General features: G+C 39.8%; 1 protein-coding gene across 11 annotated transcripts; it reads left to right on the plus strand.

Annotated features, from left to right (window-relative positions):
* The first annotated feature begins 722 nt into the window (after positions 1-722).
* Positions 723-25,072, plus strand: LOC116204437 (chromatin structure-remodeling complex protein SYD). Of its 11 annotated transcripts, none has more exons than XM_031536514.1 (55): positions 728-1,045; positions 1,476-1,601; positions 1,705-1,766; positions 2,856-2,971; positions 3,050-3,675; positions 4,762-4,928; positions 5,027-5,091; positions 5,214-5,285; positions 5,370-5,712; positions 5,797-5,891; positions 6,041-6,225; positions 7,339-7,436; positions 7,544-7,729; positions 7,870-8,050; positions 8,136-8,330; positions 8,417-8,460; positions 8,558-8,614; positions 8,814-8,910; positions 9,018-9,190; positions 9,350-9,563; positions 9,762-9,887; positions 9,973-10,062; positions 10,382-10,498; positions 10,632-10,712; positions 10,976-11,083; positions 11,599-11,768; positions 11,886-11,964; positions 12,049-12,123; positions 12,605-12,702; positions 12,803-12,910; positions 13,323-13,380; positions 13,473-13,700; positions 13,784-16,477; positions 16,567-16,755; positions 16,841-16,969; positions 17,318-17,440; positions 17,791-17,883; positions 18,060-18,152; positions 18,332-18,424; positions 18,936-19,058; positions 19,138-19,251; positions 19,804-19,914; positions 20,222-20,371; positions 20,630-20,860; positions 21,122-21,349; positions 21,520-21,750; positions 21,912-22,208; positions 22,367-22,489; positions 22,652-22,771; positions 22,906-23,088; positions 23,200-23,301; positions 23,446-23,568; positions 23,983-24,111; positions 24,226-24,339; positions 24,773-25,072. In XM_031536514.1, exons 2-54 carry the CDS (start codon positions 1,497-1,499, stop codon positions 24,259-24,261), a joined length of 10,134 nt encoding a protein of 3,377 aa, XP_031392374.1. In that variant the 5' UTR covers positions 728-1,045; positions 1,476-1,496; the 3' UTR covers positions 24,262-24,339; positions 24,773-25,072. The 11 variants fall into 11 exon arrangements, with proteins under 11 accessions (XP_031392376.1, XP_031392377.1, XP_031392374.1 ...); XM_031536515.1 differs by having other exon boundaries at positions 5,217-5,285; XM_031536507.1 differs by having other exon boundaries at positions 5,214-5,712.
* The last annotated feature ends 98 nt before the right edge of the window (positions 25,073-25,170 follow it).

The following is a 25,170-nucleotide window of genomic DNA, read 5'->3' on the forward strand; positions in this document are numbered from 1 at the left end:
GAAAAATGAATGGAAAATATATAAAGTCTTAGAGAAACTTAATTTAGCAACATGTCTGATCTTCCATCATGAATATGAGCGAAACAATGATTGAGTTCTATGTTCTGAATTTATGCATGGTCTTTATATGCTGTCACTTTGATTGGGAACACAGAGCATGTGCCCATCCCATTTGGTTCCAATTTTCTCCAATGTGGGCCGCCAATTCATATGTTCCACTCCTTCATTACACGGCTTCAACTCCTCCGAAAGATGAAGTCAATTTGCTCTTTCAATGAGACACTATTTTTGGGCAAACATAACACCCGACGTGTCGGGGCATACGCTTCAGTCGAGCTTTGTCCAACCAGCTGCTTGACTCATTGCTAGTATGGACTGACATGAAAATACATTGCCGGATTCCTAACCACGAGTGGATTATCAAAGAATGATATCCATCAAATTTTAGTTAATTGTCACTCCGATGCATAAAAAATCGAATATATTTTCTCTAATAGAAACACCATGGGAGCTGCAATTGCCAGGGGCCTGACCCCTCCATCTCGAAATATACAGTTGGCATGGTTTGAATTGGGGCCTGACCCATCAGATTAGCTAGGCCCCCTGCATGTTGGCAGCATCTTATTGAGCCCAAGCCCAACTATCAGAATTGGGCCTGGGCCCAGTTGAATGTTAAACCCCCCCAAAAAAAATAGAATAAGCCGCGTCCTTAGCTGCAAAACCAAAAATCAGTCCTTTTCTCCTTCTCCATTTCTCAGCAGAGCCCCTCTCTCTCTCTCTCTCTTGATTATGGGAGCTCGGAGGGGAAAGCTTTCACTGGGTAAGGTCTCTGAGCTTCTCGCGTGAACGTTCCCGGCCACCGCTGTCGCCGCCTCTCTCGCCCCAGCTCGTCCGGCAGTCCTCAATTTGCTTCTGATTGACGAATTAAAACCCCGATCTCGGAAAATTCGGGGCTTTAGGGTTCTTGCTCCGATCATGGTGGCACTGCCCGTTTGCGTCCTTGGATTCTCCTTTTAGTGCTCGTTCTTGCATTCTGAAGGCAGAGGTGAGCTCTCTGGGTGGCACGGAACCTCTGGTTTGAGCTCAGTCAGCCGAGTTGATGTTTCATTGAGCTAATGCATAGTGCTAAATTTGCTGCATGCTTGTTGCATTTACTGTTTTGATCCTTAATTGCTCCGAGGGGATGTCCAGCTTCCATTTCTGTCTCACACTTAAACGATGCAGAAGAAAGAATTTGTTGGGTATTCAGATTAAGTGAGAATCTAGGAGCTTATTTCTTTCCGGGTATTTTCGAGGACCGTGTTCGAGTGGAATTCTTTTTCGTGCTAACATATTTGGTAAAAGCTGTGTATTCGTTAATTATATGAACAGTGTGTTGAGGGTATTGCAATTTCTCATGACAATCTAGCTTGCACTGAGGGCGGGGGGCTGGAAAATTCCTTAACAGGGACTTCTTTATTTGTTTTCCTCCTTAGTCAGTGAACTATAGCTGGAAGATGGCATCGTCACAGAATGTAGAGTTGGAGGCTGCGAAGTTTCTGCAGAAACTCATTCAAGAATCTAAAGATGAGCCTGCGAAACTGGCCACGAAACTCTATGTGGTGGGTGATTCTCTTGCGTGTTAGTATCTTTCACTGGCTTTTGTCATTCAATGGCGGCTTGACTTGGTGCTTTTGTGTCCATATTCTGCCTGCTCTGTTCCAGATTTTGCAGCACATGAAATCTAGTGGGAAAGAGCATTCGATGCCATATCAAGTGATATCAAGGTAGGGTATCTAGTTCTTTTCTGTTTTACTTCTTAGTGCCTATAACTTGTGCCTGCTATACTTTGGGATAACAATTTGCTGCAATCAATTTGAAAATGAAGCTCATGATGTAGATTTATGTCTCATAATGGTGTCATAAATCTGGATGTCAGATTGAAGACTCTAATGTGGAGACCTTAAGTCTCGTACTTTAAGTCACATATGAGGAATGCACTGGATTTTGATTCTCAAATCTTTTTTCATTGAGAAATTGCCGGTCCTTCATTTACTGTTTTTAGTATCACAATCACAATAATTCTGTGCGTTAGATTTTCTAACATAGCCCTGTACCTCCACTTTTGGACTTACATGGAGAGAAAGGAATAGCAAAGCTTCGATGGTATAGAGGCTGTGGATGCTTATAGAAAAATTTGATAGGCCTGTGAATTGTTGGTATAGTTGGGGATATAATTGAAACTTTCATGTATTCTTGGATACGATGGACAATTTTCACATACTTGAATATGTGCAGATCATCGTATATTTTCATTTCTCCTTTTTCATAAGTTGGTTGTCATCCTCTTGGTACTTTTTAATGGAATCTCGAATAGTAAAAAGAAAGCATTTTTAACCCGGTAAGGTAAATAATAATAGAGTATGTACGTATTTTACAAATAGCTAGGCTTTATTTTTCGAACTAAAGTGCTCAAACTTGATTATTAGTTGTGATATCGTGCTGCTAGTCCTGGCCATGAAGGACTCTGTATCTAGAGTCTGAAGTTTTACGCCATCTTATTTGATTAGTTTGCATGATTGGAATGGGATAGAGAATTATGTTGTGAGTGATGTTTGACACCTTGTCCTATTTGTGGTCACTCTTAAATGAAAGTTCACTGCAACCTTTCTAGCAGTCCAGTGGCTGTACCCCAAACATATCTGCTAAATGTTGAAAGTTCTTCCTTCAAGTTTGATTTATCTGTTTTGGCATATCATGTTGCAACCTATTATGATGGTCAACCGCATAACTTACTTGTGCTAAGTTTGAGCTGCAGAATGGACTTGTATTTTGGTGTTTATGTGGATATTCTAACGCAATTTTCTTGACTAAAGGGCCATGGAGACTGTAATTAATCAACATGGTTTAGATATCGAGGCTCTAAAGTCTTCTCGGCTTCCATTATCCAGTGGGTCTCAAACAGGGGATTGTACAACATCTAAACATACAGGTAAGAATCTTTTGTAGGTCTGTCTTTTCGATCTGCATGTCATCCAATTGACTTCGGATGTGGCCTTTTTTTTCGCAGAATCTCTGCAGGCAGCTGGGATTTCAACAAATACTAATGCAGGGGTGGCTGAACAAGAGATGTCCAAAAGCAGCAGTTTTGCATCGGGAAGGGCAGTTGTCGGTCCAAGTTCAGGGGGCCATGAGTATTATCAGGGGTCTCTAACTCATAGGAGTAATCAGTCATTTGATCAAGAGAGTCCCTCTAGTTTAGATACCAGGTCTGCCAATTCACAATCCCAGGAGAAGCGAGATTCTGCAAGTTATGCGAGGCAAGGGACTCAAAAAGATGGCAAAAAAGTTGACTCTAAGAGGAAAAGAGGGGATTCATCAGCTGTCATGGAACCTCATGTCGAGAACCCCCAAAAACTTGATACTAATAACCCAGTCAATCCAAGGAAGGGGAAAATGAGCAAAGTTGACATGGCAGGGGTCCCTGCCAGAGGTGTTGATCATGGAAACTTTAATATTTCCCTGAATAGTAGTCAGATGGAGCATCTTCAATCTTCTCTGAGGTTAAAGCAAGAAGACCAAATTCAATCAGGTGGAACACTATATGACCACCATGGTTTAAGCACAAAAATTCATGAGCAGAGGAACATGGATCCCTTCATTGCTGGAAGTTCTTCTCCTTTTGAACAATGTGATGTGAGTGAGATTCTAGAAATACTCATTCTCTTCAAGATATCGTGTTTATTGGTTTATGGAGAAGATTGAAAATTTTCTGTTTTTGGCAAATCCATTCTTGATTTTCAGTTTTCGCTTGCAGTGGCATAAAGTTAGCGAAATTTTCAGCTGGTTCTGTTTTTCCTGCCTGGGCAATCATAAATTATCTTATATCTTCTTTTTTTCCTTTAGCTTCTTGCCTCTCTTTTCCATCTAACTGGCCTGGATGGTAGTCATTCCTCTTGCTAGCTTTGACACAGATGTACTATAAACTTTTTTGAACTTCCATTTTCTCACTTGGAGACCTAGCTAGTAGCTGCCAATAACTTTCAAACTAGTTTTTCCTTTTTCTTCTTCGGGTCCAAGCAGATGCAAGTATACAAATATGTAATGAAGCTTCTTAAATTTTAATTTAGCTCTTGAGAAGTTGTTTGCACTTACTAGGAATCAGAGGTGAGCTTTGAGTGTAGAAGCTAAGACTGATTTCTTCGCTTGCAGTAATGGTCTTACCCCTCCCAGTTTGCTTGTCAGTCAAATTTTTGACTGTCCTCTTTTTCAATTCGAATCTCATATGGAAAATGAATGGAGCAACTTTGGCTGGTGGGGGTGGTTGGTGTTATTCTGGCTGGAGAACACAGGGTAAAAATTGTTAGTTCATCATGGTTTTCTTAGGCAACTTCTCTAAAGAGCCATCCGATCTTTTAGGAGAGGGTTATGCAGAATGTGAAAAGGATCCATCATACTTTCAGTTCATGGTTTTGAAACTATTTTCAATGAGTCAAAAGTCTTTGCCCCAGAATATTTGTTGTTGATATGTGTGCAATATAAGTGTTGATGTTTATTCTCCAAAAGCGAAATTTCTATCTGATGTCTGAAGTGGCAATTTTGTATTTTGTTTTATTCTTTTTGTCTTTTGAAGAAGGTGGTTCCATGTGCCATAGGAATAATTCTCTTGCTGCCTCTGTGGTAAAATGCTTTCTTGTTGCCTTGCCACCCCAGTGCACAAAATCTTTATCCTGTGCGAAGATCTGTATAATACATTTTAATATCTTTTTGGCTTGTTGGCAGGATGGTCGAAGCACTGTGATTCCAGAAACGAATGTGCCTAGAAATGCAGCTGTCAGAGATACTGAAAAATCTCTTGTTTCCAGGGCTTCTGCCGTACCTGGCACTCCTTTCAGTGAGCAGCAGTTGAAGCAGCTCAGAGCTCAATGCCTTGTTTTCTTAGCCTTTAGGTGTGCAGATAATCTCTGTAAATTCTTGTTATTAGTCATTTTGCCTGAGAATATAAAGTTAATTCTCTGATGCTATTCTGGTGGTTCATTTCATGTAGAAATGGTTTGACACCTAAGCCATTACATCTTGAAATTGCCCTTGGAAATATCTTCCCCAGAGATGGTAAGTAATTCTTTTCTTCTTTCCCTCTTCTTTTTATATAACTTATCCCAAAAAAAATTTCTTATATTAAATTTGTTGTACTTTCTACCTGTGCTGTTTACACGAACTGATTTGCAAAATAGTAGGAAGTGCTCAAGGTGGAATTCGTCAAGAGCCAGATCAGAAGGGAAATTTGCAGGCATCCAATGAGCCAAGTAAACTTCTTGATCCCGTCATGCCATCTGGGAGAGCATTTAATGCGAGAGAAACTGAGAAGATTCTTCCTGGTTTTTCATCAGCTGGAAGTCTCTCAGCTACCCATTTGTCAGCTGCTGAAGCTAGGGATTCAACAATGCTGGACCATAATAGGAATTTTGGCGTTGAAGTGCAAAATCAAAATGCAGAACTGCAGACAATTCCACCCACAGAATTGAAGTATTTAAATTCTTCAAGCATGGCGAACCTAGCTACTAGCAATGGGCTGAGCAGTCTGGGAAGAGATCATCTGCAAGGTGCCAAGACTAATCTTGCCACTCCCCTACCTGTAATGAACCAGCAGGTGAATTTAGAGACATTCAAGCAGACTAGCTTTGGTGGTATTAGCGAGGCTCCTGGAGGATCACTGGTATCTTCTGCTGTCAGGTATGCATAGGAATTCTTTGTCAATTCCATGAAAGAACTGTCTTTACAAACTGACATGCTGAGAACGGTTTGTATTTTCTGAAGAGAACATTGGAAGTCAGTCCCAGGAAGTAATGCTGAACGTCAAATAGTCTCTGGAATGGATAGCCACCCTGAAATGCCAAGAGAGATGCCTCATGGTAAGAACTTTGTGATCTCAAAATGGAATTATGTTTTTGGGTGATTGATAGGCTGTTGTAGATCATCTGAGATATTTATCTTCTGGAAGCAAAATGATCTGTTGCACAAGTAAAAACACAAGTAAAATTCAATCGCTTTTCTGTTGTAGAAAAATCAATGGAAGAAGACGAGGAGGACGAATCCGCTTCTATGGTTTTACCACCTCCGAAGTACACCATGTTGGAGAAGTGGGTTATGGATCACCAGAAAAAGAAACTCTTAGTTCAGAGAAATCAGTTACTGAAGCAGCAGAAGTCTGAGCAAAGAATTGCCAGTTGTTATGATCGATTAAAGGTTTGTTTCAACAGTATTATGTGGCCCTCTTTTGTGTATAATAGGCTGTTAATGAGCATGCTATTTTAAGAATGTCTATGTTTGTTGGGTTGGATTAGTTTTTCTTCATTGCGATATGCTTAGGCTTTTCCTTCTATTGGGGAACTGGGGGTGTGGTGGGGGTGGGTTTGTTTGGGGCGTGGGTTGGGGGGTCTAGGCAATCTTGGGTACATGTTGTTTTCTAAGGCGTCTAAGGGTTGGTGTTCTAGAGCATCCTGACTCTAACGAGTGTGGGGAAATCTCGACAGTGCTATGCATGTTGAGGTTTGGTCCAGGAAAGTTTCAGATGTGTTACGAAATCCAGAAAAGTAGGAGGTCAAGAGGTGTTTGTTGTTATGGGAATGGTGAAGCATCTGAGAAATTCTTGCAGTTTGGGGATGTCTTGGAGTTCTGGGCTGTCAAGGAATGCTAGTTTGCGTAGCAGGCCCTAAGACATACTGATAACACTGCCCTCTCAGGATTTCTGTAGGGTTTTCATGGCCCGAGGACAGAAGTTGGTTAAGGATTTCCTAATTTCTCCCCATGTAGAAATTTGACATGCCACCTAAAGGAGGTAGCAATAACCCACTGGGATGCTGTCAGAGCATTTTAATGTGATGTGGTTCTTGGATTTCAATTTAAAAATTTAACTTGTGGAAATTTGAAATGAAACCTAAAGGAGGTAGTCAATAACCCACTGGGATGCTGTCAGAGCATTTCAAGTGATGTGGTTCTTGGATTTATTGCCTTCTCGGTATTTACCTATGTGGTTATGTGTTATTAGTTTATCCATTTCTTTAAAAAAAAAAAATTATTCGTAGAAGTCTCTGGTTGTATCTCTATTGGTAGGTTGCACTGATATGGACATGGTCTAATGTGCTTCCTTCTGTCAATTTGTGTATATTTTGTGTTGTCCGTGTGTGGAATCTTTAACTTTTCCTCTCTGCTTCCTTGATGTGCATATAAATTTGTCTTCTCGTTTCTTAGCTGCATAGATCATTTTTGGAGCTTGGCCTTTTCAATGATTAGGTCTTAAAACTTCTTGTTTGCACTAATCATTATCCAATTAATAACTGTTACTCTCAACTATTGCAGAAAACTGTGAGCATGTCTGAGGACATATCAGCCAAGACCAAAAGTGTCATAGAATTGAAGAAACTCCAGCTACTGGCTCTCCAAAGACGGCTCCGAGGGTGATTTGATCTGCTTAGAATGTTTCTTGTTTGTGATTTTGTTTACTGCAAGTTTCTTGGAAAATTATATATTCATCTATTTTGACAACGATCATTGTTTTTGACAGCGATTTCCTTGGTGATTTCTTTAAGCCAATAGTAACTGATATGGACCATTTGAGGTCATTCAAAAAGCACAGGCATGGAAGGAGGATAAAACAAATTGAAAAATATGAGCTGAAAATGAAGGAAGAGCGGCAAAAGAGAATCCGTGAGAGGCAGAAGGAGTTTTTCAGTGATATCGAAGTTCATAAGTAAGCCCTTATCTCTTCTGTCGAGTGATTTCTTTTCAAAAAATTGTGTGTGTGTGTGTGTGTGTGTGTGTATTGTACCTGAGGATGTTGAGTTGGATTGTCTCTGCCCTTTGCAACAATAATTGTAATTTGAACTTTAGGGAACGATTGGAAGATGTTTTTAAAGCTAAGAGAGAACGCTTGAAGGGCTTCAATAAATATGCGAAGGAGCTTCACAAAAGAAAGGAAAGAATACATCGGGAGAAGATTGACAGGATCCAGCGCGAGAAGATTACTCTGCTGAAGATCAATGATGTTGAAGGTTACTTGCGGATGGTGCAGGTGTGTGCTTGCTGTAATCACTGATATTCTAGTTCACTTTTGTGATTTTTTAGCACTGTTATAAGGGAAGATTTGATGATTACAGGATGCAAAATCAGATCGTGTAAAGCAGTTACTCAAGGAAACCGAGAAATATCTCCAAAAGCTTGGATCCAAGCTACAAGAGGCTAAGGCTGTTGCCAGACCCTTTGAGAATGATGCAGATGAGTTGGAAACCGCAAGTTTTCTGGAGAACAGTGAAACTGCTGGTGAGAATGAAGATGAAAGCGACCAGGCGAAAGTATGCAACTTTGTGCAGTTTCATTTGCTCTTATTGTTAATATGGATTTATTTTGGCTTATTTACTTTGTAAATCTATGTTTGCAGCATTATAAAGAAAGCAATGAAAAATATTACCTGATGGCTCACAGGTATTGAATCTATCAATGTTTTGTCTATTCTATTTTTAGATCGGCACATGTATGCTGAGTTTGCTAGTGTTCACTAAAAAAAATTGACTCTGTGCAGTATAAAAGAGAGCATTGCAGAACAGCCTACTATGCTTCATGGTGGGAAATTGAGGGAGTAAGTGGTGCTTTTGTCCTATATTTTATAATTTTTGTTTTGTTTTTATCATGGGGCATGGGGATGATTTCGATTTCTTTTATTATTTATCTTTAAGAACATACAGTAGAAGTCTGTTTACTTTTCCCTTTGTGCAAGTAATAGGATTACGTATTTTTAGCCATTGTTCCTTACATCAGTGCATGATTATGACCTGCAGGTACCAAATGAATGGTCTGAGGTGGTTGGTGTCACTTTACAACAATCATTTAAATGGAATCCTCGCTGATGAGATGGGCCTTGGGAAAACAGTTCAGGTTGGTTTGGGGCCCATGTTCTTCCACTGTATTCAAATTGTCAATTTATGAGGGTCTAGAATTTCTTTTGCATGTAGAATTTATGTAACTGAAAATTTCTTTGATAGGTGATCTCCCTAATCTGTTATCTGATGGAAACCAAGAACGATAGGGGACCTTTCTTGGTTGTGGTTCCATCTTCGGTTCTGCCTGGTTGGGAGTCAGAAATCAACTTTTGGGCCCCTGCTGTGCACAAAATAGTCTATGCTGGGCAGCCAGAGGAAAGGCGCCGGTTATTCAAGTAAGAAGCTATGAGTCTAGATCATCTTCCATTGTGGACCTAAGTCAAACATTAGAAGCCCGATGGCTTTATTTTATTTGCCAGCATTTTTATACTTGTTAAGTAAAAGCTGGAAAAGATGCAGGAATATGAGAAATATGATTCTCTCTTTATATACAGGGAAAAGATAGTTCATCAGAAATTTAATGTTCTGTTGACAACATATGAATATCTGATGAACAAGCATGATAGACCCAAATTAAGCAAGATACATTGGCACTACATCATAATTGATGAAGGGCATCGAATCAAGAATGCTTCTTGCAAGTTAAATGCTGAGCTGAAGCACTACCGAAGTTATCACCGGTTGCTGTTAACGGGAACACCATTGCAGGTATCACTGACATACTGACATGGTTTGCATATTTAATAGGTTTTGCTCCTTAGCATGTGTGGTTTACCTATCCAGGAAATGACACATGAGTACCATCCGTTGCTTTATGTATTGTTCTTGCTTGTTATGTTTGGTTGACCTGTCAAATGACTAGATCATGGACTGATTCAAGACTTTTCACTCTCTCTTATGTTCCAGAACAATCTTGAGGAGCTATGGGCATTGCTTAACTTCTTGTTGCCGAACATTTTCAATTCATCTGAGGATTTTTCTCAATGGTTTAACAAACCATTTCAAAGCAGTGGCGATAGTTCAGCAGAGGAAGTAAGTTCGTTTGTTGGTTTGATTATGAAAGATCAGTATATAGACGTGATATGTTCTTATATTGTTGTTGCCTTTTCTTGTCCAGGCATTACTTTCCGAGGAGGAGAATCTCTTGATTATAAACCGTCTTCACCAAGTTCTTAGACCGTTTGTGCTTCGGAGATTGAAACATAAGGTTAATGTTATATATACTTTGAACAATGGCATTCAATTGTACTAGTTTTAACCAATCTCACTAAACTGGAGAAGTCTTTATTTTTTGTTAATTTTTTTAATTTACTTGACATTATTTATAGAAATTGTTCTGCCAGTTGTTGAAATTTGGTTTTTCCCCTAATTAAATGGATTGGCTAGCTGTTGGTATCTATAATGATTACAACTCAAAAGAAGTCTCTGGAGATTATTATTGGAGTCAATTGGGTTTCTGTTTTATATTTACATCTTTTTATGAATAATTATTTCTTACTGATGTACATCAAATGTACTTTGAATAGGTTGAAAATGAACTGCCCGAAAAGATTGAAAGACTCGTAAGATGTGAGCCCTCTGCGTATCAAAAGCTTTTGATGAAGAGGGTTGAGGAAAATCTTGGGTCACTTGGAAATTTTAAGGTCTGCTTATATATATGTATAAGAGTATTATATATACACATATATTCTTATATATATATATATATCCGCATTCAAGATCTGCATTTTTCTTTTTGTGCTCTCATAAGCTTGGCCCTGAACTTAATTTTTTCAGGCAAGATCAGTGCAGAACTCAGTCATGGAGCTTCGTAATATATGCAATCATCCTTATCTCAGCCAACTTCATGCAGATGAGGTATGTTTTTACCTTGTATTAGCTGTTTGAAGGAAGAAGTAATCCATCTAATTGTTAGTGGTAATTAAATTCTTCCCAGGTAAGTAATGACATTTAGAGAAAACATTTTTTTTAATATATTCTTTCTATATATCTATAACCCAATGTGTTAGCATACTAGGATTAAAATTCAAGGTGGCATATGTTTATTAATTTTTATTTGGCTCTTACAAACCTAATTTTACGAGGCTAACAATTATATTATATTTCTGCCCAAATTTCAGGTTGATAATTTAATACCGAAGCATTATCTACCTCCGATTATTAGGCTCTGCGGGAAGCTTGAGATGTTGGATAGGCTGCTACCAAAACTAAAGGCGACTGATCATCGGGTAAGACTTTTGTTGTTTCGTGCTCTCAGATTTTGGCATGTGGACTTTCAATGTTGACTGCTCATCTTATCCAGATTCTATGATGGATGCTGAATTAAAGGGTTATTCACCTAAATTGTTCAATTCCTTTTCTTTCTCTTTTGACTTTTTTGAGGTTGTGAGAGCTGCATATCTTCTTTTGATTGATGAGGATTGCAAACTTTTACTGGGCCAGCTTCATTGGAAAAATTATATTTAAGCTTTAGCTACATGTGCTTGTTGGGATGTGATTGCTTTTTTTAATCATTTTTTGTTGGTGCTGGTTTTAAGCCTTAAGTGGACTATTTCCCCTTTTTTGCGCTGTCCCACTTTGATCTCATTGGTTTTGAGTTGACCAGACAGAAGGATTTGGTTGTTTCTCCTGTTCTTTTCCCTCCAATGGACATTGTTTGCACTCATATTAACTATCAAACACATACTTGTGTTGTGTGTTAAATTTTGTAAGTGGGGATAATCAAGTTTGACTTTTTTGTCAGGTGCTTTTCTTTTCCACCATGACAAGGCTGCTTGATGTGATGGAGGAATATCTCAACTTGAAACATTATCGGTATCTTCGATTAGATGGGCACACTTCTGGTGGTGATCGGGGTGCTCTTATTGACTTATTCAACCAACCAAATTCTCCCTTTTTTATATTTTTGCTCAGGTAATTATCTGGTCCTCATCAGGGAATGACAGCTTTTTAGTAATCTATTGGGCTTTCTGTATTTAAATCCTTCAACTTCCTCAAATTGGTCCCGTGGGTTCTTTCTTTTGGTGTTAGCATTCGGGCTGGTGGTGTTGGAGTGAATCTTCAAGCTGCGGATACAGTCATTATATTTGACACTGACTGGAACCCTCAGGCAAGATTGGATATTACCCAGTGTTCAGTACATATATTTATTTATAAGAGGCTCATACCAATTCTGATGCCTTTGATATATCAGGTTGATCTCCAAGCACAAGCAAGGGCACATAGGATCGGCCAAAAAAAGGACGTGCTTGTTCTTAGATTTGAAACAGTAAGTGCTCTTTATTACATCACATGTTTTACAATGAATATGATTGGTGTTTTGAGTTGGAAGTGGTGGTTCATGAATTTTCATAAATTGTATGGTGTTTGTTTTCTGATAGTTGTCTCTCATGATTGCATGTTTAAGGTTGAGATCATATGTTATGTACATGCAATATTTCTGATGGTATTCCTGTCAACTCATTAATTCTGAAAATTTCTCAAAATCCAGTTTGGGATATAGAAAGTTTTCGATACAGCAGTTCGTGATATTGTTAACGCTCTTTTGTATTGCTGAATTACTAAGACTGAAGGGGCCATTAATCATGTATAGAGTCTTTTTTCTCATGCTCACATTTTATGGAAAGTTTTGCATACTTACTGAGTTGTATTAAAATGATGCTGAATATGATTATAAGCTGTTCTTTTTGCAGTTCCTTTTATTCTGAAGTGGCAATTGTTTGACAACACTGAATTGCTATTATTTCTAGGTTCAAACTGTTGAGGAGCAAGTTAGAGCTGCAGCAGAACACAAGCTTGGAGTTGCCAATCAGAGCATTACTGCTGGTTTCTTTGATAATAACACGAGGTAAATCAGAGTAAATCTGATGAGTTTATTTACATTTTCAATGTTCTGGTCATTCCGGAGTCCAGAATTTTCTGATAGTTATTTATCATATACATCACAGTGCTGAAGATAGGAGGGAGTACTTGGAGTCTCTACTACGGGAGTGTAAGAAAGAGGAAGCTTCTCCTGTGTTGGATGATGATGCTCTCAATGACTTAATAGCTCGCAGGTCTGTGCTACTGATTTTCTGATGATATGTAGTGTTGAGCAATTTTCTTTCATTTGGCTAGAAAGCTGAGAAATCATATTATATCTCAATTGAAATGCCATCCCTCATTTTGGTGCAAATCCTGTGTCGTGGTTGAAGTTTATGAGAGTTGTATTTGCCTCAGCTCTTTATTGTTACGTAGGATACTGAAATGGACGAGCCATGGGTGGCTTTGAAAAGGGGGTTCGCTCACTGGTTGTTTATTGTTTGCCGCTCTATGTTCCGAGTTTTTCATCCTTAGCTTAGTTACCAGGTCAAATTAAAATATGTTTGTTCTTTAACTGTATGTGGCGGTATTGAGTTTCTACTTCAACTATTTAGTTTGCTTGCAATTCTGATATAGGAAATGTTTACTCTCCTGTTGGTCTTGTAGTGAGTCAGAGATTGATATATTTGAAGCAGTTGACGGAAAAAGGCGTGAAGAAGAGATGGTATGCATTTTACCTATTAATTTATGCTCCATATTTCTTTTGTAGTGGTTCTATGAAGTAGTTAGTAATAGCTCTTTTAACAAACTAAACAGGCAATGTGGACAAAGCTGGTGCAAGGACAGGGAAAAGATGGTTCTGAGCCTGTAGCCCCCTTGCCTTCCCGTCTTGTAACTGATGAGGACTTGAAAATGTTCTACGAAGCAATGAAGGTATTTGAAACCCCGAAGACTGGTGCATCATCAAGTGTTGGAGTGAAACGGAAATCTGAATATGGTGGCCTCGATACTCAGCATTATGGAAGGGGTAAAAGGGCAAGAGAGGTTAGTTCCACCTTAATGTATCTTGTGTGATTCATTTTCCTAGGTGACCAGCACTCATTAGTTTAACATTATGTATTGTTTAGCAGGTGCGATCGTATGAGGAGCAAATGACTGAAGAGGAATTTGAGAGGATGTGCCAGGCTGAGTCTCCTGGATCTCCCAAACCAGAGGATAGAACACATCTGACTGCAAAGGCAATTGAGCCTGTAGCAGTTGTTAAGCATGAGGAGTCTTCAGCTACACTCCATTCTACTTCTGCCTCCATTGGGCCACCACCAGTTCCCTTGGCCAATCAGGTGACACCTCCAGCTAAACGTGGACGTGGGAGGCCAAAGAGAGTAGTCACAAATGTATCTCCCTCTGCTGTGCCTGTCCAGCCATCTCCTGGAACGGGTCAAATGAAAGTGGAGCCACAGAAGTTGCAAGCAACTTCTGCTCTGAATCCATCTACGGCACCGACTTCACAGGAGAATACTGTGATGACAACACCAAATAATCTTGTAGCCTCTCCCACCACTGGTTCTAAGTCTGCTGTTGGTAGCCCTCCTATTCCCACGCAAGAGAAAGGACATAGAAGAAAGACTCGCATACAAGCTCCTCAGGATATGATAACAACACATGCTGTTGCTGGACTTACCTCCAACTCTCAATCCAATCCTTCATTGGCATCTTCTACTTCTGGTTCTCAATCTACAACTGCCCTTGCTTCCTCTCCCACACCAACACAAGAGAAAGGGCAAAGACGACGGGGTCAGAGTCGAGCAGAAGCATCTCAGGAACTCCATTCTGTCACTGGAGTCACAGCCAAGGTTCAACTCAGTCCTTCCATGGCGTCTCCTACTACTGCTTCTCAACCTAATCTTAGTAGCACTCCTCTTGCAACACTAGAAAAACCTGCTGTTGCAATACAAGAGAGGGGAAGAAGACGGAAGACTCAGAGTCCAGTGATTCAAAGTCCAGCAGAAGCACCACGGCGTAGGGGAAGGAGGAGGAGTTTAGGCACTGATGCTCTTTCAAGTGGTGCTGGTCAGGATCCAAAACTATCTGAGCAGATGCAAAATAAGGCCATGACACTGGGAGGTGAAACTGCTGGGGGAAGTGGATCCACTGGCTCTGCAATAGTGCATGTTGCTGAATCTACTGCAGCAGGAAACCTTAGTGGCATTACACCAGGTAAAGAAGAGGATGCTACTCAGGGATCTGTAGAGGGAATGAGGGAAAGGGTATGTGGGCTTCCTGCACCTCATGCTGTATCGAGTCAGGATCCCAAATCCATTGTTTCAGACAATTCTACCAAAGGCAAACAGTCGACAAACTCCAAGATTGGGCATAATGTGCGTTATGTTGCTTCTATGATGAAAGAAATCCTGTCTGCATCCAAAAATAAAGTTGGTGAGAGGTCAGAGGGTGATAATCGGGATTCCCCTCCTTTATCAGTATCAGGTAGTACCTCAAATGAAGTGACTGGGGGAAAGCATTCAGAGGATCAAACACGTTCATCTGCTTCAGGAGTTACTGCTCCAGGGGTCAACCTTCCGTCTGGAAGCAAGGATGATCAAGCTGGGGGAGAAGCTGCTGCAACACATGAGAAAATGGAGAAAAAAGCGGCTCTAACTATCCCTAAAGAGGTAATCGAGGAGAGCTTGGAGGAAATGCCTGCTGTTCCTCCTGGATTCGAGACACTTAAAAGAGTGTCACCACCAAATCAGAATCGGGAGTCCTCTGATCATGGGGGCATAGATATTCCAAGCACGCCCCCATTTTCAATTAATGTTGCAGAAAATGTCGAAATCGGTGGAGCTTCTGCTGATAAGGTGATATCCGCTGCATCAGTTTCAGAAACAGTAACTTTAGAAGCAGATAGAAAATCTCATGAGGTCATTGATGGTGTCTTGAATCAGGATTTCAGCTCTACAGCTGAATTAATAAAGGATTCTAGTAGTAACTTGATTGTGGAGAGCAAGGAGGAGGCTCTTCATGCAGCTACAAGTATTGAGCAAAGTAATGATGAAACCTCTGAGAAAATACCTGCTTCTGATAGCGAGGGTCAAGTGCATCCTGCAGCTGTAGAAGAAGCTCATGGCGGAGTTCAACAAGTGCCCAAAGAAGCTCCTGGTGAAGTTCAACAAGTGCCAACTGGTGAATATAATGATGTAAATCTTGAAGATCATGGTGTCATAGTGCAACATGATGAAAATAAGGTGCCCTCTCAGCAAGATTTACCTGATGCCCTGCTGCCCATGAAAGATGATATTGATGAGTTTGTTGAAAAAACTTCTGGCCAACATGATTCTGAAGGGCAGCAGCCACAGGAAGTGGGAAACACTGAGGCTGACACTGTTGAAGTTCATGGCGAACCTTGCTCTCCAGAAGTCGAAGAGTCTGTTGATAAGTTTTCTGATATGGCCACTGATCTGGATAAGGAGAAAGCTGCGGCTGACAGCTCGATAAAAGTTGCTGAATCAGAAAAGCATGAAGAAGAAATTAGTCATCAGATGGACATTTCTGATCCCAGTGTTTCTTCTCGCATTAATTTGAATCCGCAGCAGTCTTCCGCAGCAGCAGAGAAAAAGGTGGAGGACACCTCTGTCGGGGCTCATGTTGGCATCTCTGCAGATATGGAAGAACCCTCTGATATTGCTGACCCAAGAACTGCTGCCAACCATGAATCTGCGGCTTCCTTGGAAGCAGAGAAAGGAAAGAGTGGGGGCTTGACAGAGAAGGAAGCTATGGGAAGCTTGTTGCGTGAAGATGGCTGTGAAATGGATGGTTCTGAGGTTGGTCATAATTTCTTGGGAAATGGTTTCAGTTTTACATGTTTATGTCGACTATGTTTGTGAAATGGATGGTTCTGATTATTTTTCAGGCCAATCCAGAGACAGCGAACAAGGTTTCTGAAAATGTATTGCAGAATTTGGCCCTAGCAGATGATTCTGTAGCTACTGTGGATTCGTCGACCCCCTCAACGGGAGAGGGAGAAAAAAATGATGGCTTGATAGGAGGAGCAGGAAGCAGCTTATTGCGTGAAACTGGTGCTCAAATGGCTGTTGTTGAGGTTGGCTAATCTTTTCCAATCTTGTGTACAAATGTCTTTATATTGTTGCATCTATTTGGCAATGAACGTATGAATATGTGTTCAGGAGCAGTCTAATCTGGAGACAGCAGAAGTGTGCGTAGCACAACCAGATGAATCTGCAGCTAAAAGAGAATCAAATTTCATTGCACGTGAGCCCAATTCTCTTGACACGGTATCCATTATAATACCACAGGTATTATCTACTCTGAACTACCTTCTACTGGCTTGTTATTTGTTGTCTTATTCATCTTTTATTCATTGAAAGATCACATCGATTCTAATTAGCAGAAAGATCTCATTGATTCTTATGGAAAAGAAAAACCACAGGTTAAACAAAGTTGCTCAATAGATTATGCCTAAGTCTAGTCTGGTGATATTTTGTGTTATTGGATGCGTTTTTAAGTAAATGGAATATCTTGACATGCATGATAAGTTGATGACATATTTTTCTAGAATTCATACCCATAAATCTTGTCTGACTTTTTGTCCCTATTTGTGTTCTCTTTTGGTAAGATGGGTTAATACTTTCTTTTCTGATCAGGCTGAACCAGAGAATAAGAGCAGTACCTGTGAATTAGAAGAGAAGCAGCCGGCACTTCCTGGGGATTCTACTATTATTGAAGCATCATCAATCCTGGCACTCGGAACTGATTCTCTTGATAAGGTACAGTTTATTGTGCGCCTAATGGTGAAAGCTATTTTTAAAATTTGTGTAGTTGTAGAATTATACTGCGATCTTTTAGCCCCTGAGCATTATTCTTCTTCAATCTGTCTGGATAGGACATGTTGCTGCTATAAAGAAGTATGAGCTGTTACCAGATATATTCTTGAATATATGTATTTATTGAGTGGAGAATGATGATATTTTAATGTGGTTTTGAATATTTAATAAATAAATCATTTGTGTGGAAATTTTGGTGGACTTTCTAGAGGTTCCCAATGTTTGACGCTTAGATATGCTGTCTCACCTGCATATATGGAAGAGATATTTGAAATCTTGAAACCTATGAGCAGGCTGAACCAAAACCTGAGAGTGATGTTCAGGATACCGTGAAGGAGCAATTGGAGCATCTGGATGATTCTATGTGTGATACATCTTTGGATGAGGTATGTTCATCGGACCACTCTCTGCTAAATGATGATGGTAATTTGGAACAACAACAATAAATCGTCTCTCTGGAAATTTTGGTGAACTTTCAAGAGGTTCCCAATGTTTGATGTTAGATATCATGACTCACCTGCATATTGGAAGAGATATTCGACATTTTGAAACCTTTGGGCAGGCTAAACCAAAACCGGTAAGTGATGTTGAGGATACCATGAAGGAGCAATTGGAGCATCCAGATGATTCTTCGTGTGATGAATCTTTGGAAGAGGTATGTCCATTAGACCACTATCTGCTAAATGATGATGGTAGTCTCGGACTTTTAATTATAAATCGTCTCTGTGGAAATTTTGGTGCACTTTCATTAGGTTACCAATGTTTGATGCTTAGATATAATCTGTCACATGCATATTTGTAGTAGATATTTGAAATCTTCAACCCTCTGAGCAGGCTATAACAAAACCTCCAAATGACTTTGAGGATACCATGAAGGAGCAATTGGAGCATCCTGATGAATCTATGCGTGATGATTCCTTGGATGGGGTATGTCCTATTGGACCACTATGTGCTAAATGATCTGATTTATTAATGTATGGTTGATGGCCACTATATGCTAAATAATCTGATTTATGAACCACTTGTTGCTGTGTGGTTGATAACATCTTCAAATCATTCTTAGTGGCTCCATCTCTTTTAACCTGCTTGTATTTTTATGATGTTAGTGTACTATTTTGTCTGAACTTATGGGACTGTTAATTACAGATGGTTTCAGTTCCATAACTACCACTCAAACCATTTTTCTCATTGCAAATATGCCAAATCCATGGGGGAAGTTTCTTTTGGTACCTTCCTAGCAAGCATTTAGGTACCTAGGCTTTGTCAAAAACATGCAATTGGTAAAGGAAGGATCTTTGCTGATGCTTTCCTTGGTCATGCTGTCTTTTCTATTTTCTTTATTGAGCAAGAAATTGGTTTATGTAACATATGCATAAATAGGCATGCCACACCTAGACACATTTTTAGTGAAATGCTGATCCCCTATGTATCTGAGCAGGCTAAACTGGAAACCACAGATGCAGTCAGTGAAGCAAAAGATGTGCAATTAGAACTCCCAGGAAGTCCTCCTGTTGCAATCAAGTTACAATCTGAAGTTCCTGAGTTTGATTGTTTGTTGGAGGTATTCCACATGTTATACAAATGTTAAATGTTACTGATCTCTGGTAAATGAATACCTAACTCACCATTTCATCAAACAGCCTAAACTAGACACTAGCAATGACGTGTTGAAGGAGCAATTGCCACTATCAGATGATGCTGTGGTTTCTGAAGAATCAAACTTACCAGTTCCTGGAGCTGATCTTGTGGATGATGTATGTTTCGCATGATTGCTAACCGTTAAACTAGTGCTATTTCTTAATTATCTTATCGTTGTGATGGAGATAAAATATTAAAGATGTAGTATTATTATTATTTGTGTTTCTTCTTTTCCCTTCTTTTAGATTGTTTCTGTTCACGGCTCCTAATAAAGTCGGATTTATTTCTGGCTAGATCACCACTTGAATAATATGAGGTAAAATGGATATTTTATTTGATAGAGGAGTAAAACGCATGCTGTTAGTTGCAGGATGGTCAACTCAATACCTATCCTTACATTAACTGTTATCCAGAAAGTTCCCTAGCAAATATCCTGGTGACTCCTCCGACGGACATAGTTATCATCTTCACAAAAAGGGGGAAAAGAAAAGGAGATTTACTAAATTGACTGCTTGTCTGCCTGTGTGGTATCACTGTTTTCATTATTTTGCAGATTTAGTAAGTATTGATAAGACTATAACAGTAGATATGTTAGTCTTCTGGACTCCATAAAAGTTTCATCTCTTTCACAGATTGCTTACTATTCTTTAAGTGCCTTCAATATGCAGGCCATTCCGCAGACTCTGGATGAGGTCCCTGAGGATATGAAGGACCAATCCGCAGCCAATTTTGCAGTTGCAGGAGATGTCCATGCCTCTGGATCAGAATCTCTGGATGAGGTAGTTACCCCAGAGATTCTGAACCTGTAGTTTAACAGTCCTTTTCTATTTGACCCTGTTATTTGGCGACTCCTGAGTTGGTATTTATTCTGTAATGGCGTGTTCTCGTAACACATACTGTTTCATTTGCTGATATATCCGTGATACAGTAAGAAATCTTTTCATAATTGACAAAATAATGGATGAGCATGTACTGCTTTTTTTGTTTGTTGTGCAATACCTTGATTATGTTATTCTTATAATAACTGATCAAGAGAGGGTTATTCTTATGACCTGCTAATTCGTAAAAGTTTCTATTGCTGAGTAGGTCAAATTGGAGACTGCTTCAATCGGTCCTGCTATTAAAAATCCGCAGCTAACGACAAGGTTAGAAAATGAAGAGATTGCACAACCAGAAGATTCTGCAGGGGCTGTAACATTGGAGTCTGATGTGCCCAGATCTGATTTGAAGGATGAGGTATATCTCAACCGCAAGCTGTTAAATTTGCTCGTGATTCATGATTAGCTAGTTCTCTCTTTTCGCTCCTTGATTCCTTTCCTTCTCACTGGAAATAGGCATGCTACTTATGTATCCGCAAAAAATACTCTTCAATTATTTGGTTATTCTCATTAATAATCTCATCTCCACTCAACATTTCATTTAGGTATTCTTGTTGGTAATCTCCTCTCTGTTATTCTATTAGCAACAAATATCTGAGTGCTTCATCTTGAGTAGGTCAAACAGGATGCACTCCCAGCTAGTCATGCTCTGGCAGAACTGCAAGGATACGGTAGTCCAGATGAGGTTAACGAGGAGACAGACTGTACCAATTTATCAAGATCTGAGTTGGTACCAGAGATAGATGAAGCTTGTGAACCAGCGGAGGGAAATATGGTACTAACAGAAGATTCTGCAGTTGCTGGACAATCAAAATTTGATGTGCCTGGAGCTGATTTGCCCAAAGAGGTTTGCATCTGAGACCGTAAAACATTTGAATCACTCATAGGCTCTGTATACCTTTTACTCATGTATGAATTCTTATTATCTATCAGAAAAAAGGAAAGTTGTCGATTTCTTATATTTTTAATCCCGTTGCATTATCCTTTTCATTCCTTTTATAATAGCAGATTAGTATTAATTACTTTGCTTTAGAATTTTCTAGACAGTCTTTGGTTATTATCTATTGCATCCCTGGACGAGTTTCTTAGTGCTTCAAACACTGAATAGGTCAAAGAAGATACTGCTGCTGCCTGTCAGGCTAGTCATGAAATGCAAGAAATTGTAGCTGGAGATCATGTTGATGAGGAGGCTCCTCCTACCATTGTACCTGAATGTCAGTGGGAACCCAATATGAGCGAAGGTTGTGGACCAACAAAAGAACAGTCCACACCACCAGAAAGTTCTGCAGATGCTATACAATCAAAGTCCAATGTGGCTGAAACCCATTTGCTGGATGTAAGTATGCCCTTAAACAATTGACTGCTGTGGAACCCTCTAGGTATTTTTTTTTCATGGGGATGACAAATTAAAGAACTAGAAGCAGATTCTTTTATTTGCCTATTAATTTCTATATTTGTACTATTCCCGTTAGTGGCGATTTCCTCAATGATTTCATCACTGAGCAGGTCATACCAGAGACTGCCCTGGCGGGCAATGCTCTCCATGAACCGGAAGACCATGCAGGTCCAAGTCAGGTTGAGGAGGAGGTCCTTGATGCAGTCTTACCTGGACATGATGTGGGACCCGATGTAAGTGAGGCCCATGTTCCAGTAGAGCAGCAGTTGGCAACAACAGGAGATGCTCCAACTGGTGGAGAATTGATGTCTGATATGCCTGCTGCAGATTTGCATGATAAGGTGTGCCTTGTGGACCTCTAGCAGTTGATTTTTATTCTTCTTATTACTTGTGTGAATATAACAAGATAGTGAATTAGCACTCTTGCTTTGCTCATGCGCTTGCTTTTGTGCTAATGGCATCGTCTCTATTAAACAACTTTCTATATTCTATTTCTGAATAGGTAAAACTGGAAACTCTACCAACTGATCATACTATTCAGCAACAGCCAAAAGATGCAAGTGCAGACACAGTGGATGAGAAGTCCCAGTGTGTGGATGAGAAGGCCCAGTGTATGGATGAGAAGGCCCAGTGTGTGGATGAGATGGCCCAGTGTGTGGATGGGAAGGCTCACTGTCTGTTGGGAGCTGGTAGTAGTGAGGTTTGTGAATCTGTAGGGGAAGAGTTGGCACTTCAAGAAGAGTCTGCAGGTCCTGAACCATCGAGACTCGATGGAGCTGGTGCCGATTCCCAAAATGGGGTATGCCTCCTTTGAATATCTTGTGTTGTCTTAGCCTTTCTGCTTTTTCGTTTTGTTATTCTCTCTTTTTTTCTTCATAAATATGCAGAACAGTCTAATCCCTTACCTCATTCACTTCCATTTTGCTATGAATATCTAAATGCTTCTACCTTGGTTAGGTTATAGCACAGATAGTAAATGAGGCTTGTGAAACGGTAGACGAGCAGTCAGTTGTAAGAGAAGATTCTTCTGTACCTGCAGAGTTGAGTTCTGCTGTCCCGGGAGCTGAATTGCAGGATGAGGTAGGTCTTGTGAGCTCCACTGACTATAAAGCATTTCTTTTGGTACTGTCTTGGTACCTCTGCTGAATCCCTTTTTCATTGCAGGCATTTAAGAGGCTGCACATATGATTTCATTTCTATATTGATAGTGACCGCTGAATTCGTCTCTCTTCCTCTCATTAGGTCAAACCAGAGACCAAAGATGATGTTCGTGTAGTCAAAGAACAATCAGTACTGCAGGAAGACTCTGCAGTTCCTGGAGAGTCAAACTTCGCTACTCCTGGGGCTGAATGGCCGGATGAGGTACATTTTAAATTATTTACTCATAAATCAGTCTCTTATCCTGTTATATTTTTATGTTGTAGCCCATTTGGTTAACCCTATTCCTGCTACATCATGCTGCTTATTTTTATGGAATGCCTTCTATCTTTGAACAGGTTAAAGCAGAGACTGTAAGCGAGCCTTGTGAAACAGAAAAAGAGCAGACAGCAGTATCAGAGGACCTTGCAGTTCCTGAAGAGGTTTGTGAAACTGTAGAGGAACAGTCTGTAGTCGCAGACGATTCTGCAGTTCCTGCAGAGCTGAATTCTACTGGTCCCGATGCCGAATCACGAGATCAGGTATGCTTTCTGGACCAATAACTACAAATACACACACACACACACACACACACACACACACATATATCCATCTTGTTGGTAATAATTTTCTGCATTCTTCTCTCTGAGTAGGTTAAACCAGAGACTGTAGACGAGCCTTGTGAAACTGTAGAGGAACAGTCTGTAGTCGCAGACGATTCTGCAGTTCCTGAAGAGTCGACTTCTACTGTTGAGGTCACTCCTGTTCCGTTACAACTCGTACTTTTTATGGTGCCTCTGGCTAATCCTATTTCATGGCATCTTCGCCTGCAGCTATTGTTTCTGGTGCTAAGCTGATTCCTATTATACTAAATATCTATATGCTTTTGTATCCTGTAGGTGCAACCACATAATGTGAATGACATTTGTGACAAAATAAAAGAACAATCGCCACAACCAGAAGATTCTGCGATTGTCGAGGAGCTGAAGGGTGATGGTGTTGGAGATAAATCACAGGACGAGGTAGCTCTTTATTTTGTTACCGACTGTTCCAAGTACCCTTTTTCTAATTTCAATTTTCTCAAATGAATGGACAGTTTTTGGGTTTTAGAATCATCAGACTGATTTGCATCTGGACAGTTAGATGTTTCCATGAGTGCAAGCTTTTAAGTATATTCTTAGATGATGTTTGTACGATGGAATGAAAAGAGAATGTAATGGGTCTCAAAGAAAACAGTTTATAAGGAAATTCTGTTCCCAGATGCTTTCACTGCAAACTAAATGCTGTATTTCTTTATTATCTTATACTAAATTATCCTTAGCGCCATAGCTTAAGCCTCATTTCTCTGTTACTCTAGACGCTATTCAGTAGCTATATGTACTTGAATGCTATTCCCATGTGGTAATTAATTTCGGAATGCTTCGATATCTGAATAGGCCGAACCAATGGAAGTTGATGAGGTCTGTGAAACAGTGAAAGAGCAGCAGCAGACGACACAACCCGAAGATTCTACAGTCTCCGGGGAGTCGAAGCTTGCTGCGGCAGAAGCCACCTCACAAGATGAGGTATTGCCTTGTGCTTTTCATAAAGCATGCTTTATTTTGTTTTCGTATAGGTCGAAACAAAAGTTGTTTTTGCCCTAATTTACGTCTTGATTATATCTTTGATCTGCTGATCAGTCAAAATCAGAGTCGACCGACGACAGGCATGCATGAGAGAAGCAGTTGTACTGCCTGATTTTTTGTTCCTTCCCCAGATACTGAGGGTAGAGCTTTGCTTGTTCTCTGGACAAGGTAGGTCTTGATAATTATCTTTATTTTATCCGAGGAATTTCGCGCAACTTTTGACACTTAGACCAGATTAGTGTCTTATAAGTAACGAATACAGTATTTTCCTGATTCGACTGATTGTGAGTAATTCAAATTACATATGAAGCATTAATGATGTGCCAGCCAAAGCTACAGCTCTTTCTCTAGCTCTGTTTATTTACTTAAAACTGGTCATTTTTGTATAGCGCGAAAAGAACACGCTCTTCATTTAGTTATATTATTATTAAGAAAAACGTCAATGCCGAAATTCTGATGCGTCCCTTGGCCCTGTGGGAGTAGCTCGTTTTGCTGTTTTAGTCGAATTATCAGCATTTCGCTTATGCTATGTTCTGCTAGCGCTATGTTGTGTTCTGCTGCTTGTCATTATTGTTGATGTTCGATCTTCTCCTTGATACAGGTAGAGACAGATATGGGACCAGAGGGAGTATGCCGCTTTCCGTGTATTGCTCGATTGCTCGAGATGCTGTAAATTTAATTTAGATAGAAATTAATCGAGGTAGTCATTAGTCAGATCGATGTAAATGTTTAGTAGGCTTGCTTCTTCTGTATGAACTCCTATGCATGAATTATAACCTTTGTACATCACTTCAGGAAAACATGATTTTGTGATGAACAAGTCATTGTATCAATATTTATCATTGATTAAATGAAATGGGTCATTGTTAATAAAGCGGAGGCCAGTAAAAGAGTGTAATTATATCTATGTATATATGTGTGTGTGTTATGAGATTCAACCATTGTCTTGATCGTTGGATATCATTGAGAAATGGGAATCCGTGTGATCAAAAGATTTCC

This window comes from Punica granatum, chromosome 4, assembly GCF_007655135.1.
Source record: "Punica granatum isolate Tunisia-2019 chromosome 4, ASM765513v2, whole genome shotgun sequence".
In the NCBI taxonomy this organism is placed as follows: domain Eukaryota; kingdom Viridiplantae; phylum Streptophyta; class Magnoliopsida; order Myrtales; family Lythraceae; genus Punica; species Punica granatum.

What these genes read in the sequence shown, in the direction of transcription:
- LOC116204437 (XM_031536507.1), top strand. Translation starts at nt 1,497, where the DNA reads ATGGCATCGTCACAGAATGTAGAGTTGGAGGCTGCGAAGTTTCTGCAG. An exon ending in AAAGGCGTGAAGAAGAGATG is followed by an intron (nt 13,381 to 13,472) that starts GTATGCATTTTA and finishes CAAACTAAACAG; the next exon opens with GCAATGTGGACAAAGCTGGT. An exon ending in GAGATAAATCACAGGACGAG is followed by an intron (nt 23,569 to 23,982) that starts GTAGCTCTTTAT and finishes ATATCTGAATAG; the next exon opens with GCCGAACCAATGGAAGTTGA.